The 16,684-nt window shown below is 50.2% G+C and overlaps 1 protein-coding gene across 2 annotated transcripts in view; it reads left to right on the top strand.

The window, feature by feature from the left end:
- The window catches only part of COL27A1 (collagen type XXVII alpha 1 chain), a 160,105-nt gene that overhangs the window by 122,146 nt on the left and 21,275 nt on the right, over positions 1–16,684 (top strand). For both annotated transcript variants that reach the window (XM_056352258.1, XM_056352257.1), the window contains 4 exons: positions 13,619–13,672; positions 13,791–13,898; positions 15,349–15,402; positions 15,710–15,763. In XM_056352258.1, coding sequence (XP_056208233.1) covers positions 13,619–13,672; positions 13,791–13,898; positions 15,349–15,402; positions 15,710–15,763 — 270 coding nt within the window. The remainder of the gene's footprint in view (positions 1–13,618; positions 13,673–13,790; positions 13,899–15,348; positions 15,403–15,709; positions 15,764–16,684) is intronic.

Below are 16,684 nucleotides of genomic sequence, written 5' to 3' on the forward strand. Positions count from 1 at the left end.
CATTTAAACTGGATTGCATTTATTCCAGTAAGGAATAAATAAGGGAGGTGGGGGGTGGTTTTGTTTTGGGGTGGTTTTTTTTTTTGACAAGGGCAGTAATTGCAGCAGACATTAACAATACTGCCACAGCCCATGCTGCGTTGCAGCAGAACACCTGGGGGCAGACCGAGAGGGAGATGCAGGCAGTGAGCCACACACTGCTTAGGGCAGGCAGGCATCTGAGATGTGACTTGTTGCAAATGTTGTAAAGTATGATATTTTGCAAAAAACTACATTCAGGAGATGGTTTGGTCTTTCAGTCAGGATACACGCTTGAGATGTGGATCGCTTCTCTGGTCTGCCATGGCCTTTGGGACACTGTGCCTCTCTGCTGCGTCTGTAAAACGGACCACCTGCCAGCGTGTTAGAGAGGGATGCACAGGGGACTGTGAGGAGCTGAGTTTCCTCTGGCTGCCACAGCTGACCTTGGCCTGGAGTTTGGAAATGGCCAGCTTTTGCCTTCCTTCGCTTCTCTTTGGTGATTTCTTGCTTGTTTCTGGTTTTCCCTTCTGAGGTTTCCACCTTAAATAGAGAAAACAAATAGAATAAATTAGCAGGACATTATTCCTGAATCCTCAATGAATATCCTAGGCATCTCTGGCTTGCTTGGAGGTCTGATCTCAGTGCCATAGAAAGAAAAAGTGTGATTCTGGCTCTGGGGTGAGAGCTGCAGGGCCGGAGGAGTCGGTCAGGGTCTGGCCTGGGGCTCATGAGGTGGTGTCAGATGGAGGATGGCTCTGCCCAGCGCCCTGGTGGCTGCTCTGCCAGCCAGCTCAGGCCCTTGTGCTTGAAACGTGGAGTTTATCAGTTTGACGACATGATTTATTCATTGTGTTTGTTGTTGCGGATCACAGTTGCCAGCAGCTCAGACTGGCGAGGCTCCTTCCATGAGGGGCTGGCCAATGGAGCCGGGTGCGGGAGCCTGGCCAGCGCGGCCGTGCCCCCCCGCCACACGGGTCTGACCCCTCGTGCAGCCAGCAAGCACGGCGGCTCCCACCCCATCCCATTCCCGGGAGGCAGGCGGGCATCCCAGCACCTGAGAAGGAGCCAGTGGCACAAGTGTGATGGTGGCTCTGAAAGCCCTTCCCAGGCTGGGTAGTGGCAGCAGAGCAGGCAGGTACCTCTGAGCGCTGGGTGGATGCTTGATGTTGAGGCATGTTGTTTTTCCCTTTAGTGACATTGTGGCTGGCTAAAAGGAGAACAGGGAGAAGGGTGTGAGGGGATGGAAGCAGCAAAGGGGATGGATTTATGTTATTTTTGGGCTGAGGTTAGGATTTGAGCACTGACTCGACTAGAAAGTGGAAACATTGGCTTAATACTGCAGTGCAGCACCATAAATGTGCATAATAAGGCTGTAGTCCTGCCCCAATAAGGCCATCCTTGGCCACAGCCCCCTGTACCCACAGGGAGCTCTGTGCAGGATTGGAACCAATACCGGGGCGAGGAGTGGTCCCCAGTATCCCAGGTCCCTCCCAGCTGCAGACTGGCACGGCCAGTCAGCTGCCCTCAGCACCGGGTCCTCCATGTGCAGTGCTTCTGGCTGGTTCATGTGTTTATATTGTGCATGTTTTAAGAACCAATAAAAATACTAAAATCATGCAAAAGCCATATTAAGTTATAGAGTATAAAGTATAGATTCTCTCAGACTCCATCCCTGCTGTTTGCCAGCATGTCCCTGGGAACATGATGCCGTTTTCTGTTTTATTTAAAAAAAAAGTCAATAGAGCCAAGATTCCTGCTCATAATCACTCCCTTTTGTTTTTTTTTACTGCGGAGTGCTATATTTCCATCTACTATTTTAATATGCTGCTTTGCTTGAGTTTAGACATAAGGCTATACAGGCTTTGAGACCTGTGCGGGCTCCAGACAGCCCTGCCTGCCCTGCCAGTGCCTGGCGTTACCTCATCTGCAGGCTGCTGTTCCTGTACTTGCTGGGGGAATTTAAAGATGGAAGTCTTCTGACAGAAGTACAAACAGGTTTTCTCTTTCCATTTTTTTCTTTGAGACTTTTCTCCTGCCTTTCCGTGGAGAAAAGGTACAAATATTACTGGCATCTTCCTTAGATTTCTGCCGAGATAAAGCTTGCAGCTCCGAGATGCCAGCTGCTGGAGATAGCTGCAACCCGCTCCTTTCCAGCTGAGGACTGGAAGCCGGAATACCAGGTCAGCCCACCTCTGCAAGATATGCCCAAAAGCCACCATGGGCACAGCCCACCACAAGCGTGTACGATAGACAGGTTTTTAAGGCTGCTGGACAAAGATAACAAAAATCTTGTCAGGGAAATATCCTGAAGGTTTTCACCCAAAGGCGAGTGCCAAGGTTACACGGTGACAAACTCCTGTCCAGGATTTGTTGAGCACATGGAAATTGCCTGGGGGAGGTGTGGCGGCACTCGCATGGCAGGGAGGAGCATGTTGGGTTGGGTGTGCTGCAGACACTTTGTTTATGCGTTATGTGTGTTGCATATGGTTTCAATACATTCGATACGATAGTGTTATGCTGTCCAGTACTCAGTTTATAGATGGTTTTAAAGAGAACTTCGTCTTTAGCTATTGCGTCTTCATTTGGTCTCTCCTGGCATGACACCCAGGAGTCCTTACACCTGGGCTTCACGGCATTCCTCCCTGGATCCGCTGACTCCTCCCTGGGCTGGAGATGTTTGCTTCTGCTCTGATACTGTTGGGATACCCCGCACAGCTACGAAGGGGACAGGGGAGATGCTGTCCTTCTGTGCCATTAGTGGGAGGCATGCACAAAGATCTGCCCAGTTACCTGTGCCACCAAACTGACCTCCATCTGGGAGTGTGTAGCTCCTCACCTGCTGCTGGGAGACATTCATATTAGCCTGAGGAAGCCCACCTGCAGTCACAGACGTGTAGGCAAGCTTTTCCTCTGCTTGGCTCGGCCCCGTGTTGCCCTCTGCCTCGCCGTTAGAGGGGACCCACAGAGACACCCCCTCCACAAACAGCGGCAGCCTCTGCACAAACCCTTTCCATCACAAGTCCCTGCAGCTACACCACTTCTTGAAGATTTTTTTTCCTTAGGTTAAACATAAGGATATGTTTAGTCTTAATCTTTATTTTGCTTATGTCTAAAGGAACTGACACTTCACTATGGAGTGTCCTCTTGGCAGATGTAGGAAATGAGGTGCCTAATTGCTCTGAAATGATCTGCCTTTATTGCTGGTACATTTTCAGCCTGTTTTGCACCTCCTAGCCTGGGGCAAAGGCCTGGTGCCGGCAGCGGCCCGTGTAGCCGCAGGTAGAAGCTGGGGAACTTCACAGACGTCCAGCCGCGCACACGGCGTGGCGAGAGGCCAGCCCCAGGGCTGGGGAGCAGGGAGCTGCTCAGTCTGCACGTCATGGTGCTCCCTGGGAGGTGGCCGGTGCAGGGAGGTACTGGAGCACCTTCGCCGGTGCTGAAGCTGGGGGGAGCATAAAGGGTCTGTGCCACCCTTCTGGGTCATGCAGGAGAAGAGACGTTCGCCCAGTGATGGGTCCCTGCAGCAGGGACACGTCTGGCTTTACCCAGTGAGGTTGCATTTTGCAGAAAGCCACCCTGATGCCGGTACCACATTACCGACTGAGCACAACCAAACTTTCCTTGGTGCTCAAGGAACGTTTTTCAGAGATCATTAGCTTTAACTTGGCTCAGCTGTTCCCAGCATTAACCTATCTGAAAACCAGTTTCCACTGTGGTTTTAAATCTCAAACAAAAGCAGCAGGGAGGCCCCAGCCGAGTCTCCAGGGGTAGTTTGTACATGTTTCAAAGCCAGTGGATTTCAGCAAACAAACCTGGCAACTGAGATGGTCCATGAGTCTCACAGCTGTGGCTGGCAGGAATCGAGGCAGCTGGAGCTGAGATATGCAAGTATCCTCTATCTTTGGTCACTTTGTCCAAGTTCACACTGCTCCGTTCAGTTTTAGTTCCTGCTCAGCCCAGGGATGGGCCAGTTGTCCCCCTGGTCATAAGAGAGAAATCTGAGTGCCTGAAGCATGAACACACAGTGGAGTGCAAGAACCCCCTGAGACTTCAAAAATCTCATCAGAGATGTGCACCTTTCCTGAGCTGCTGTCTCACATATCATCTCCTCCGAGCAGTTTCCATCTTCTAATACAAACTTGTGGCCTTCCCTTGATCTTGACTCTCTTCTGAATTTGGCCATTTGACCTCTGGTTGGCTCATTCGACCAGCAAAGAGCTGAAAATCTCTTCCCCTTGCAGAGCAGGGACCCTTTGGGCATCTCTGTTCAGAGAGGCAGCCTGAAGATGCAGATCCCGGGGTCGACGGTGCAGGGAGCAGGAGTTGCCTGCTGGAGATCCAGACTTTCTGTACAGGCAAGGCAGGACAAGGGTATGTCTCCACAGCTTGTGGGGAGACGGGAAGATACGACGGCCCATCAAACCCTGGCAAGGCATCCATCAGCAATGCAAGTGTCACGGTGTAGTTTGCCAAAATAAAAAGGTAATTTATCTACCGACCTGTAAGTGTGGGAGAGGCTAGTGCTACAGAGCCTGAAACACCCAAGGAACGTTGCTGGAGAGTAACGTGCGTTTGCAAAGGACCTGGCTGCCAGTCAGCCCTGCTCTGCACAGCACGGGTTGGTAAGAGCCAAAGGTTGAAGTCACTGGTATGCAACCAACAACCTGGACGCAGGCAAGCAGTCCCTTGGAGCAGCCCCTGCAGAAGTGCTCCTCTCCACTGCCTCTCCTCTCCACCTACAGAAAATACGACATTTCAGCCTTTCCTCGGAGGACAACTCTCCGCCGGTGGCTATGCGAATGGCCCAGGCCAGTTGGCAGGAGGGAGGCGGTGGGTTTCCAGCTGCGCTCCGTAGCTGTGCGTTGTGGTTTTTGTAATGTGCTGGTTGTCGTACAAGGCAGACATCTGATAGCGAAGTTTTTACAGTTCCAGGAAAGCAATTGGAGAGCCTGTAAGTAATGAAATACAACATGCTCTGAAACAAGAAAATCCCTCGTTGTGCAGCAAAACTGGGAGCTGAGTTCTTTTTCCACTTCCTTTTTAACCTGAAATCCTATCTGCAGTGTCATTCAAGCCACGTCAGGACTCGGAAGGCTTTGAGCCAGATGCTCCAATAGTATAAATCGCCATAAATAATTACATCAGAGAAGACCTGGCTGCATGTGCCGGCACTGCTGCCTGGTGCAGATGTGCACCAGCAGACCAAAAGAGCTCTAAGGGCTGGTAAATCATTTTGCTCTGATGCGACAAGGTCCAAAGTCCTTTGGTTTGCTCTCCAGGAGTGTAGAGTGACAGAGCTGGGCTGGGGTGGAGATCTGAGAAGGTTTTTTGAGGGAACTCACAGTGCTTTGAAAAGGATAAAGCCACGGAGCAGTGGGTGAACTCGTGGCTCTTGGCTCCAGCACTGGGGTCTCGGCCACATCGCTCCCCAGAGCGGCTGCAGCTCCGCACACAGCGCTGGGTGCTGTCCTGCAGACAGTAGCCTTCCCATTGTGTTCTTGTTTCTCCATCATCTACAGGCTACACTCCTAAAGTGGAAGGAGGACTTGCTGGCCAGGACGGACCTTCTGCTTGGAGCTAGCAGAGTTGCTCCAGAAACAGCGTGCTGTGGTGACAGCTGAGATGGGGCTGGTTGCCGAGCCCTGTGATGCCAGGGCAGAGCAGGAGCTCATTCTCATCCGACACACAGCTCTATTACTAAGTTGTCCAAACATCATCTACAGCAGAATTTGTCCCAGAATGGTTTTTTCTCTTTGTTCTTTTCTGTTTCCTGCCACTGAAACATGATTCAAAGATTTTCTGCAACAAAGTGCCTCGCTCTGCTGTTGCTGAATCCAGCCATTCACTCCAAACACATGAGCTCAGCGACAGCTGGCAACGCCACACCAGTTGCATGGCATTCAGCCCCCTGAAAACACTGGGGCTGCTGAAGGACAATCCTGGAGTCACTGCTGGTTTTAATCTCTGCTCTCCACGCAGGAATCTATGCTTTTTTTGATAAAATGCTGAGCTGTTGTTTCCTGGATAAGCTGGTTTTCATGCCCTGGTCTATGGGCTGTCTGTGGAGCTCTTACTTGAAAAAAGTTTCTTAAACTCCCTCAACTGGAAGGCATGGAGTTACCCTCCGACTGAGCGAAGGAAGGGATGGAAAATACTGGGCTCGGTGTGCAGGGGGGGCCTGTGCCAGCCCCGGCAGCGTGTCAGTGGTGACAGCGAGCTCCTCACACCCTCGCTCTAGGAAATGAGTATTGTTACTCCTGATCTTGCCCTTGAATAACGTGTGAACAGTAGGCACACAGAGCAGTGAAGTGATCTGCCTGGGGTCGTGCAGGTCAGTCAGTGGCAAAGGGGGGCCGGGCGCTCCCCAGCCCTGCTCCCATGCCCCGCACAGGGTCTCGGGACAGGCTGTGTTGGCTCACGGGCCACACAGCTCAGTAGATCTTTCCAGAGACGGCTGTGCCTGCCAAGGGGAATGGCCCTTTGCTGCAGAGCTGAATGTCTCCTGGGCTTGGGCATGATCCATATCCTGAGCCACAGCTACCCCTTCCGCACAGGAGGAGGGGACACAACAGGACAAACTTTTCCTGCCCTACAGCCTGTCCTTTCCTGTTCCTGCTACATCAGCAGGGCCGGTTCCTATAGCTGAAGGTGGTTGCGCTTGGCCGTGGTGTGTCAGTGTGTAACAGCCTTGGAGCATCATTGCTCACGTGGACCAGTATCCAGAAAAACCTGAAGCAGGTATTTGCTTCGCACCAAAAATCAAAGGCAAGTGAGGTTGTTGCTCAGGAATGCGGTCAGGCTGCTTGAGCTCTGCTTGGGATGGGGCGAGGGTCAGTGCCTCTCCAAGTGCTGTAGCTGCAGCCCACAGGCCCGTCTTCCTTCCCCTTCTAGAAGCCGTGTTGTCATCCCTGGGCAAATCTGCCCTTAGCTGCAATCAGTTTCTCCTTCTTTTGCTTTAATAATCAGTGCATCGCTGATATCCCCAGGTTCATTCAGCCTTTTCCGTGGAAACCTAGCCATCCCATTTTATGGAGAGATACATGCTGGATTTTGTTTGGGAGATTTTATTGCGGGGGGGTGGGGGTGGGGGTGTTCCCTTTTTTCCTTGTCTGCTATGCTGGTATCTGTGACTCAGCCCACCAAATCCATTGAAACTTTTGGAGCAGACCAGGGCTGCCTGTGAGCCCTGGGAATCCTGTGGGGAATCACAGAGCTCTCCCAGTCCTGGGGAGCCGCTGCCTGCAGCCGGGGTGCTCACCCTTGCAGCGAGTCAGCCAGCTCTGCCTGCTCTCTGCTGCTGGGGCAGGCAGGCTGATCCCAGCTGGTCTTCGTTTAGAGTTAATAGGAGTCAAAATGAGCCAGAATTTGAAATAAATCCCATTGACTTGGCACAGTTTCTTTCCTGACTCAGACGAAGGAGATGCACTTTTTGGGCAGTTACGCCGAGATTCCCCTCCTTATTGCAAGAGAGGATTTCATTCCCCTCCTCTTCCACAACCCCAGGGCATCTGTGTCCTTCAAAAGGAAGATATTAACCCTTCGTCTCTGGGGGAGGAAGAAAGGAGCACAAGCACTGCTGTCAGTGTAAATCAGAGCTATCCTGCCCAAGTGCTCCCGCTATTCCTTTCTTCCCAGTTGTCAGCTCCCAGCACTGGGAAGTCTTCGGAGCATTTTGGTGTCATTGAGTATGAAAGCTTCACAGCTCAGTGGGGATGTGAGGGCTTGCACTTTTCCCACACTTCCCACCCAAACATCAAGCTTTTTGGTGGCACTTTTTTCTCCTGTCTTCCTTAGAAATGAGGAAATAGGCACAAAGGAGGGGGGGGAAAGGTATTTTCCCAGAAACAGCAAATTAGAGGCAGTTCAGGGCTATCAGACTGAACCAGACCAGCTCAGAGCACACAGCACTACTCTGTACCTGATGCTCTTTGCTGCCTTACACTGGGACTACTTAGAAAAACCAGGTTAAATAGACCTCCTCGTCCACAAAATCAAAAGCGATGTATTTCAGAGCAACATCTGCATGCAGATAAGAATTTGCACTAAAGCAGAGAGGTTGGGATAAGAGATTTTGGGTTGGATTCCACATTTTAAGCTGAAGAACTCAGCTGAAAAGAAAGTCATAGTGCCGCTAGCTGTAGTCTTTCCATCTGAGATCTTTTTATAGGATTTCCCCATCACGCTTTTACTGCGGGTTCAGCCAGCCAGCTCTACCTGCACTCACCACTCGGGTTTCTGCAGGCAGGCCAAGAGCCCATTGCTTCCCAGCGATCCCATGAAGCCCTCTGAACCTCGCAGTACAATCAGGTCTTTCTTCCTGAGAACAGTTGAGTCTTTCTTCTTTCCCCAAACTCATTCAGGAGCTGCTGCCCTGTCTCCTCCCCTTCCAAACTACTGCTAGGCAGAGTGATTATGAAATGTGTTTCTTATAAATCTGAAACATTTATGTCTTCAAATGCCCAGCCCCAATAATCCCGCTAATTTCCTGAGTGCTTGTGAACTGTCCTCCATGGGGGGAGGCTTCTCTCGATCAAAGTTTATTAAGTAGGGGTTCTCATATGGAGACATTGCTGAGCAGTAGGAAATTATATGGGGCTTTTTCATTTCCCTTTAAATGAGCTCGCTGGCTGGGCCCTGAACAATATGGGCATGCTCGTCCTATGTTTCATGGTTCCTACCTTTATTGCTGCTTTAGCTTTTCTGCCCTTTCTACATCCAGTGCCTAAACTATCACCTTTTTTTTTCCCCATCACCATTGGCACTTTCTTTTCTTTACTCAGTAGCTGCCTCCTGGTTCTTCTGTTTCTTCCTGCCTCATTTTTGGTAGGGAGGAGACACCTCAACCCTTTTTGGTAGGGAGGAGACACCTCAACCCTTCACTCAATGATACCCAAAAAAGTAGAAAATACGCTTCTGCTCCACAATGGTCCCAAGTAATCCTGAGCCTGCCTGAGCTGGGCTTTGGGAAGCCATCTCGTCAGTACTGCGCCCTCGCAGAGCTTCCCTCCCGCACCGTGCTCTAAGTCTGCAAGCAAAGCCGGAGCGATCTATCCTCCGGAGTGCCAAGAGCCACCGTTCCCCTTGGGTCAAACTAGGACGGTGAGTCACATCGTGTAGCCGCTTCCCCGGATGCAGGGCACGTAACAGCATCCTGGCGGTGGGGAAGTTTCGGGTTTAACGCTGTTTGATGCTTGGCTCCGTTTAGGGCATATCTCTCCACAGTTCATTCAACTTCCTCCTTTTGTTGTTGTGGATGTTGTTGTCGTAACATAGATTGGAACTGTTGATGTCTTGAGAATTCAAAGCTGGGCTGCTCATCTCTTTGCTCCCAATAAACATTACTGCTGTGCCGTGCAAGAGACTCGACTTTGCTGCCAAGGCCAGCAGCAGCTGAAAGCCTTTTTTTACCTTGAAAATTAATCAATTTGCATTGGAAATTAAACCATCCCGCTTTTCCCTTAGGGGAATATCTAAGACCATACTAAAAAATATATTTGTAGAATTGTGTTCTTATCAAAGCTGGCAATGAAATTTAAAACTTGATTAGACCTAAGGTGATAAATTTTTTGCTTTCCTTGGATATTTTGGCATACCTGAAGGCATGTAACTTTGTAAAACCACTGCTTTCCACTGTCCCTGTTCACAAATACCATCACCTTCTGGAGGTGCTGCTATGCATCTGTCGTGAAGAGCACAGTATACAGAGAGAAATAATCCCACTCATAGAAAAAGCTTGGAAAGATCTGTTTTCTCAGCAAATGAGTAACCCAAAGCATACAACAAAATGTGTACAAATTCTGAGAGTAAAAGCAACAAATGTGTAGTGCCTTGGCACAGTAACCCAACTGGTTGGAACCCCACAAAAAGAACTTAGAATTAATTATTCTTATTTATAGACTTTTGTACATTTTCTGCCCTTCGTTGCTGTCTCTGCTAAAGAGAGTAAGAATACTAGGAACTTCATGTTGCAGTGACAGAGGTACCAAAAGATGCTAGATTCCTGATGTACATTGGAGACCCTGAATGAAGTTAGAATCTCACTGAAGTTTATTCTTATCCTTATTTTTTCCCCCCCTGTTCTGGCTCTGATTTTTCCATCCCTCAACAGATGAGTTAGAAGAATGGAGAGAAAAATGATCTGACCTTTTTTGAAGGCTGCCAGAGTTGTTGCTGGGCTTGTCGTTGCCTGTGTAACGTGTGGCATGTGAGAGTGCTGTGATTTCTGGGAACCGTGCAAACCCCACTGCGTATGTGCCCTGTGAACATCTGGGATTGCGACAAACAGCAACCACATCTGGAACATCACAACTAGAGATATCACATATCTGGGAACCCCAGACAAGTGTTGAACTGCCTCTGAATTCATCTGGGCAAAATTCCTGCGCCGTTGGAGAAAGCACATCCAGGAAAATCAGACATGTGGTAGGCTTCCCGCTCACCAGCAGAGCTCTGCTGGCCAAAGTCCTAGAAAGCGTGCTGGTAGAGCACAGAAATACCCTTTGCTGATAGAGCTTTCTCCGTTCGAGGAGCCGACTCAGGCTGTAAGATCCAAGCCACGTCTCTGCTGATGGCGTTGCCAGCGGTTTGACCCATTTATTTATACCAGCAAAGCTTTTAACCAGCAGACGAGAGCAAAGAGCTGTGAGGGAGGCTCAAAGGAAGATCTCCATGGCTTACTGCAAGTGACAGCTGGTCTCACTATCACTGACAAGAGCTGGAGATGCTGCCAAATTTTTTTTCTCCGGCAACGTAGAAGGAGCCACACCCCAGCTGGAGGACCCAGGAGAGCCTTCTGGAGTGGATGAACATCCCTCTCTATGAGGCCAATGCGTCATAAGGGGAAAACCCAGTACAGGGAGTTTACTGGAGCCCGTATCAGTGTTTGCACTCCATCACCAGGGAAAGGCAAGCTGAAAGAACCCAGATAAAATTGAGACCCTCTTTGAACATGGCACAGTCTTCTGTGGATCAGGTTTATTTTTGTGAGCAGGGCTTGGACCATCAAGGACCCCATCAAGTTGGGGTTCTGTTTTGGTTTTTTTTCCTCTCCCAAGTGACTTTTACCCAGTGTCTACTTCATGATTAGGGGTACAGGTATGAAGTTGAATGATGGCAGATTTTTAGGAGCAGTGTGGAAATTTTGTCTCTCAGATGGGAAGATTTAAGGCTTGAACCTGTCTTGTTAAAAAGCAAAGACATTTTCCAGTACAGGGCAGAAGCAAGTTTCAGTCACTGCTTCCAGGGGAGCTGTGTCTGGGTGCGGGGAACCAGGCTGTACTTCAGACTCTTCTGAAGTAGCTCTGAGATCCTCATGACCTCCCCCTGTGATCAGGGTCCCTCTGCCCTGCACAATAAAAGGGAACCATCAGTGCACTGGTGTCTGCATTTTTTACAGACAGTGTAACGCAGCATCCTGGGGATGGAAGTATTTGTTTCAAGAGCTGTTACAGCACCGCAGTTCAGGAGCATGTCTGAGTGTGCAAAGTTACTCTGCCAGAGAAGATCAAGGCCTTGGCCATCACTGGGGCCAGGAAGAGATTTAGCTTCAAACCGGCTTTCTCCCATTTGCAAGAAACATCTCTTGCCCGTGCTTCCAAAAGATCTTACTGCACAGCCGAGGGAGGCCAATGGAAAAACACTATGCAACTAATTAGAAATCCCAGTTGTTTTCTTACTTGTTCACATCTTGTGTTGACAAAAAACTTTTGTGAGTGATTCCACTATTCGCTTTCCAAATTTTCAAGCCACTAAGCATCATGGTCTTGCTGCAGAACAGAGTCTGTGAGCGTTATGGCTACTTCACTACACCCATCACAACCAATACATGCAGGGAAGTTGAGCAACCTGGTACCAGGTCCAGTGGTGAGCCAGCTGCGGAGCTGCGTGGGCATGGCCATCCCTCAGGCTGATGCTTTCCTTGGTGGGCATTTCTCTGTACTCATGACAAAAGTGTAAATCACGTGGGTAATGCTGGAGGCTTGGCACCCACAATTCATCTTGTATCGCAGCTGCTCAGCATCAGTGGGAAAATAATTCCAAAAGCAATCTCTTGGAAAGGCAGCAAAAACTAGCAAACAAAACCCCCGAGCAGTATGGAAGAGATGACAGAACGGGACTTGTGTACTCCTCGTCACAGACCTGTCCTTTAGGAAGCTCTAACAGTGTTGGCAAGGTAGGTTCTTGAAATGTTTGACTTAGATAAAATGGAGCTGTTCCCTTTGGGGAAGTGACGGACCGGCACAATTCTTTAGGGCTGTAAGTCTAAATTACTCCTTTGTGTCACAAGCAGGCACTTAGGAGGCCCAGGTTTCAGATCAGAGTTGGAAAACCCTCCGATACGGCTGCCTTTGTAAGTTGCTTTTGTTCAGCTGAGACTGCAGCATCAGTGGCGGTGACAATTACACCTTAACTGGGAGGCGGGAGAGCAGTGGGAGAGATGCCGTGCTGGTGTGGAGATGCTGTTGAAAAGCTTGTTGCAATTGCCAAAAAACATGAGTTATTTTCTTCGGTGATGCTTGTGCTTCTTTCTGTCAAATCTAAAATATGTTGTCTGCCTCACAGCCAACGGGGTCAAACACTGAAGAAATGAACTCCCTGGGCTCCCTGAGGAGGGTGTGCTATAATTAGCTGCTCATCACAGCTGATTGCTGCCATGTGCGTGCAAGGAGGGGTGGCAGGTTCTGCTGCCTGTGAGGCACCCACACTAGGTGTGCAAAGCCAGCCAGCATTTCCGTCTCTCCTTGCTGTGGGTCCCGCCTGAAGTTTTGCACCCCGCTCCGTTTCTAGACACCTGATCAGTATATTGCAGTTTCTATGTGCTGTGTGTTGCAGTAATAACAATACAAATAGAGGGAAGGGTTTTGCACTGTGAGCAGAAAGCTGTGTGTGGCAGGTAGATGGAAAATGAAAACATTTTACAAGGTAAAAACAAGGAGAATTGCTGTTGAGGCAATGGTCCCATTGCCAGTATCCTGAAACCCTGCAAAAAGCATTGATATCCAACCCAGCCGTAGCTGAGGGTGAAGGATACAGCTCTGTACAGCAGCCGTGCACAGCTGGCAGCTCTGTCTGCAGACCAGAGGAAACGCTTTGTGGGGGGCAGAGTGAATGCATTTTCCACATTTCAGCCCTTTCTGTAGCAGTGTCTGGGTAGGTGCCATTTTGCGGTTCAGCGGGTGCTGTCTTCAAGGAGCACTTCTGAAAACCCTCTTTTGCATCCCTGAGGACAGAAGGGCACATCAGATGAGAGTTCTCCATCACCCACCTATATTTGATGTGTGATCTGATGGTGAAGAACATCACCTTTCAGCCATGTAGCCCTATAGCCACGTGGGCACAGAGACCTTTCCACCGTTAAGCAATGGGATTTCCTTCTGCATGGGTTGAAGCAGCTCAAGAACAAACTCAGGCTGTGGTACTGTGAATCGTGGCCTTAACCTTGTGACTTCCCAGCCTCCTTGTTAGCTGCCACGGGAATAGCGTAGGATGGCTGAGGATGCTGTCAGGGTTGAGTGTACCAGGGAAGTGGCCTGGGAGTGGCTGGCTGGGATGGGACTGCTTTGCTTTCCCATTCCAACAGCTCTTTTTGCTCTCCTAGGGACCAGAAGGGAAACCAGGAAAACAGGGGGAAAAGGGCAAGCCTGGCCAGAAGGTAGGAACATCTGCTGATAACGTCTCCTCCTCTGGATCTCCCTTTCTTTGCTCATCTTTGATATTTATCTGTAGAAGTGGTTTTGTCCTACACTGATGCCGCTGCTTTTGTTCTGCAGGGCAGCAAGGGCTACCAGGGGCAGCTCGGCGAGACAGGATCTCCAGGGAAGGAGGGGCCAAAGGGAAACCAAGGCCCCAAAGGATCCCGAGGTACCCTGGGACCTATGGTGAGAAGAGCTCTGCGAAGGGTTGAACGCAACACACAGAAACGTGACTAGCAGTGGTGGACACAGGCCTGAGTGAAGCAGAGAGCCCAGCAGGGCTTCAGAGCACAGAAGTGCTGTGAGCTGGGTTTCACCAACCCGCAGGGTGAACCCTTGCGCAGTAGACCCTCTGTGGGGGTGGTTCTGGTGGTGCCCCGTGAACCCAGCTCACGTTGCATCGTGGCGGTTCTTCACCACTCCCCAGATGGGCTGGAATATCGGGGATTTTTCTTGAGAAGGGAGTGAGCTGATAAGCTATTTTTTACTAAGATCTTTCCCTTTGAGACTGCACACTCATAGCAAGAGCTGCTTCCAAGTCAAACTATGTTGTTATAAGGATCTCTGCCTTGGACTTCTGCCCTGTTTCTACACCCACTCTTGATCTACTTAACTAAAACACTTGCAGCAAGAAGAAATACAGCATGGGAAAGGGTTTGAGTTAGGGACTGAAGGTGAGGCTTGCAGGGAGAACAACAGCAGTATGGCGGAGAGGGAAGAAAGTTTATTTGCTTTAGGCACATGAGGCACTGGGACAGCGGCAGTGGTGAGTACCTCCTCACGCATTACAGGCTGGTAAGGAAACTAGATTTGGTAAACTTTGTGAAAAAGCAGGAGTTATTTATGAACAAGGAATCATGGTGATGTTTCAGAACAGTAGCAAATGAGTGATATGAGTGATGGAGTAATGGTTCTGCTCATAGTGTTTTCCTGCACTAAAAATTATGGCCTCCTTATATATCCTCCCTTCATATTCCTTAGCAAAGCCTCCATGGATTATTTCATAAGGAAGCGAAGCAACATCTGAGCAGCAGTCTATTGGACTGAACACGTCTCTGTCTTGTGGAAAGAGCTTTCTTCCACACTAAATGGGATTACATGGAAAGTTTGCGATTCACTTTAATCTGATGATCTGACTTTAAACCCTTTTGTTCTGTCTGCTAAAGGTGCAATAAACAGCTCTTGCAGTGCCCTCATCACAACCCAGAAAACTCCTGGCCTCCGAACCACCACCAAAAGTTTTCTTCCCAACAGTTTAGGATTAGGTCATGCATGAGAAGGGTCTTGCTGGTGGACTTCCTAGCACAAAGCTAATTTGGATATAAAAGCATCCAGAAGGGCAGATGAAGGGCACACACTATGCAGCCATTTCTGGTAGCAAATGTGAATGAGGTGGGGGACCTATTGCTACAGCCTGGCAAAGACATAGAAGGGACTCCTAGCATCACTCCCCATGTATGAGTGGGTGAAGCCAAGCAAGAGCACTTCAGATGGCCGCAGCAAAGCTCACCCGTGGCCAGGAGAACAGGTGGCTGCACTCCCATGTGGAGCTGAGCTTTGCATAGTCCAGCGCATCCTCTTCTTAGGTCATACCCACAGGCTACTCTCATGGTGCTTTCTGTGCTTGCCTCTCCAGGGTGCTCCAGGAAGGATGGGTGCTCAAGGCGAGCCTGGCTTAAAGGGTTACCAGGTAAGGATTTCATTTTCATCCTCCAGCTCCTGTCTGTTCTCAAACGCAGGAAACCTGCCACCCCAGAATGCAAAATAGTTCTTAACCCATGATTTATTTCTGATCTTGAGTTCAGTTTAGTTCTCTAGTCTCTGTTTGCACCATCACAACTTCCCCAGATGTGTTTGGTTCAGCTCTGCCATGACCCACATGTCCCTCCAAAGCTGGGATGCACAACACAGGGCTTGCAAGATCTGGCAGCAAAACAGGGAGGACCTTCAGTCAGGCAGCTCTTTCCATCTCCTCATGTGCTGTCTGCTCTCCACAGGGGCATGCAGGACCACCAGGGCCAATTGGACCACCAGGGCCGAAGGGGGAAAAGGTAAGTTCACAGACTTTAGCCATGTCCTCTTCCATGGCATGGAGGCTGAGCTGAAGACTCTGTCCTGCTGCCGTAACACCCATGCGTCCGCACCCTCCTCCTCTGCCTGCGGTAGAGGCAACACCCCGACAGCAGGGCCACCTACACAGCTTGTGCTGCAGCCTTGCTGCTGCAGATCCGCACAGGACACCCACGCCACTAGCACGCGCTTTCCAAACACCACGTGCCCTTGCGCGGCTGGCTGAGCCAGCCAGCATGCGTTCTGGGGATGAGTTTTTCCTGCATCCGCAGAAATTCTGCTCAACCCCCAAGCCAGAAGAAATCAGGCTAGTAGCTTTCTGTGATGGAGCCAGAGCAACACCCTGCACAAACCAGCTTATCTTCAGCTGCCCATCTGTGCTTAAACCAGCTGATACTGTGTCGTAAGCAAGGCAGAGCTGGTCTCCTCTCTATTGCCCTCGCTCCATTTTCCTCATTGCCTGCCGCCCCCTTACCTTGCTCATCCCCCCCAGCCACTTGATGAGCTCCCTTGCTGCAGCTGGCCTGAGTCAGAGCCCTTTTCCCACAGTGGCTTTCCCCTTGTGTTTTTCCCTTTTTGCTGAGTCAGCACAGCCATAACCAGCTCAGGCTGGAGAAGTGACTCACGCTGTAATGGTTTCCTGTCGGAGCTGGCTGCGGGGCGCTGAGGGACAGCCCAGCTGGGCTGGCCGGACTTGCCGGAGCCCCTCGCATGCCTGCAGCAGCGACGCTCCCTCCCTCCGTGCGGGAAGGGGAGCAATGGTAACTGGGACTGCTCGGGGAAGCGATGGTATTTGGGACTGGTCGGGGAAGCGATGGTAGTTGGGACTGGTCAGTCGTGGGGTCCTCATGAGGAGGAAAGGTGCACAAACTCCTTTTGCACATTTTCCACACCCCAGCACC

Source organism: Falco biarmicus, chromosome 9 (genome assembly GCF_023638135.1).
Source record: "Falco biarmicus isolate bFalBia1 chromosome 9, bFalBia1.pri, whole genome shotgun sequence".
In the NCBI taxonomy this organism is placed as follows: domain Eukaryota; kingdom Metazoa; phylum Chordata; class Aves; order Falconiformes; family Falconidae; genus Falco; species Falco biarmicus.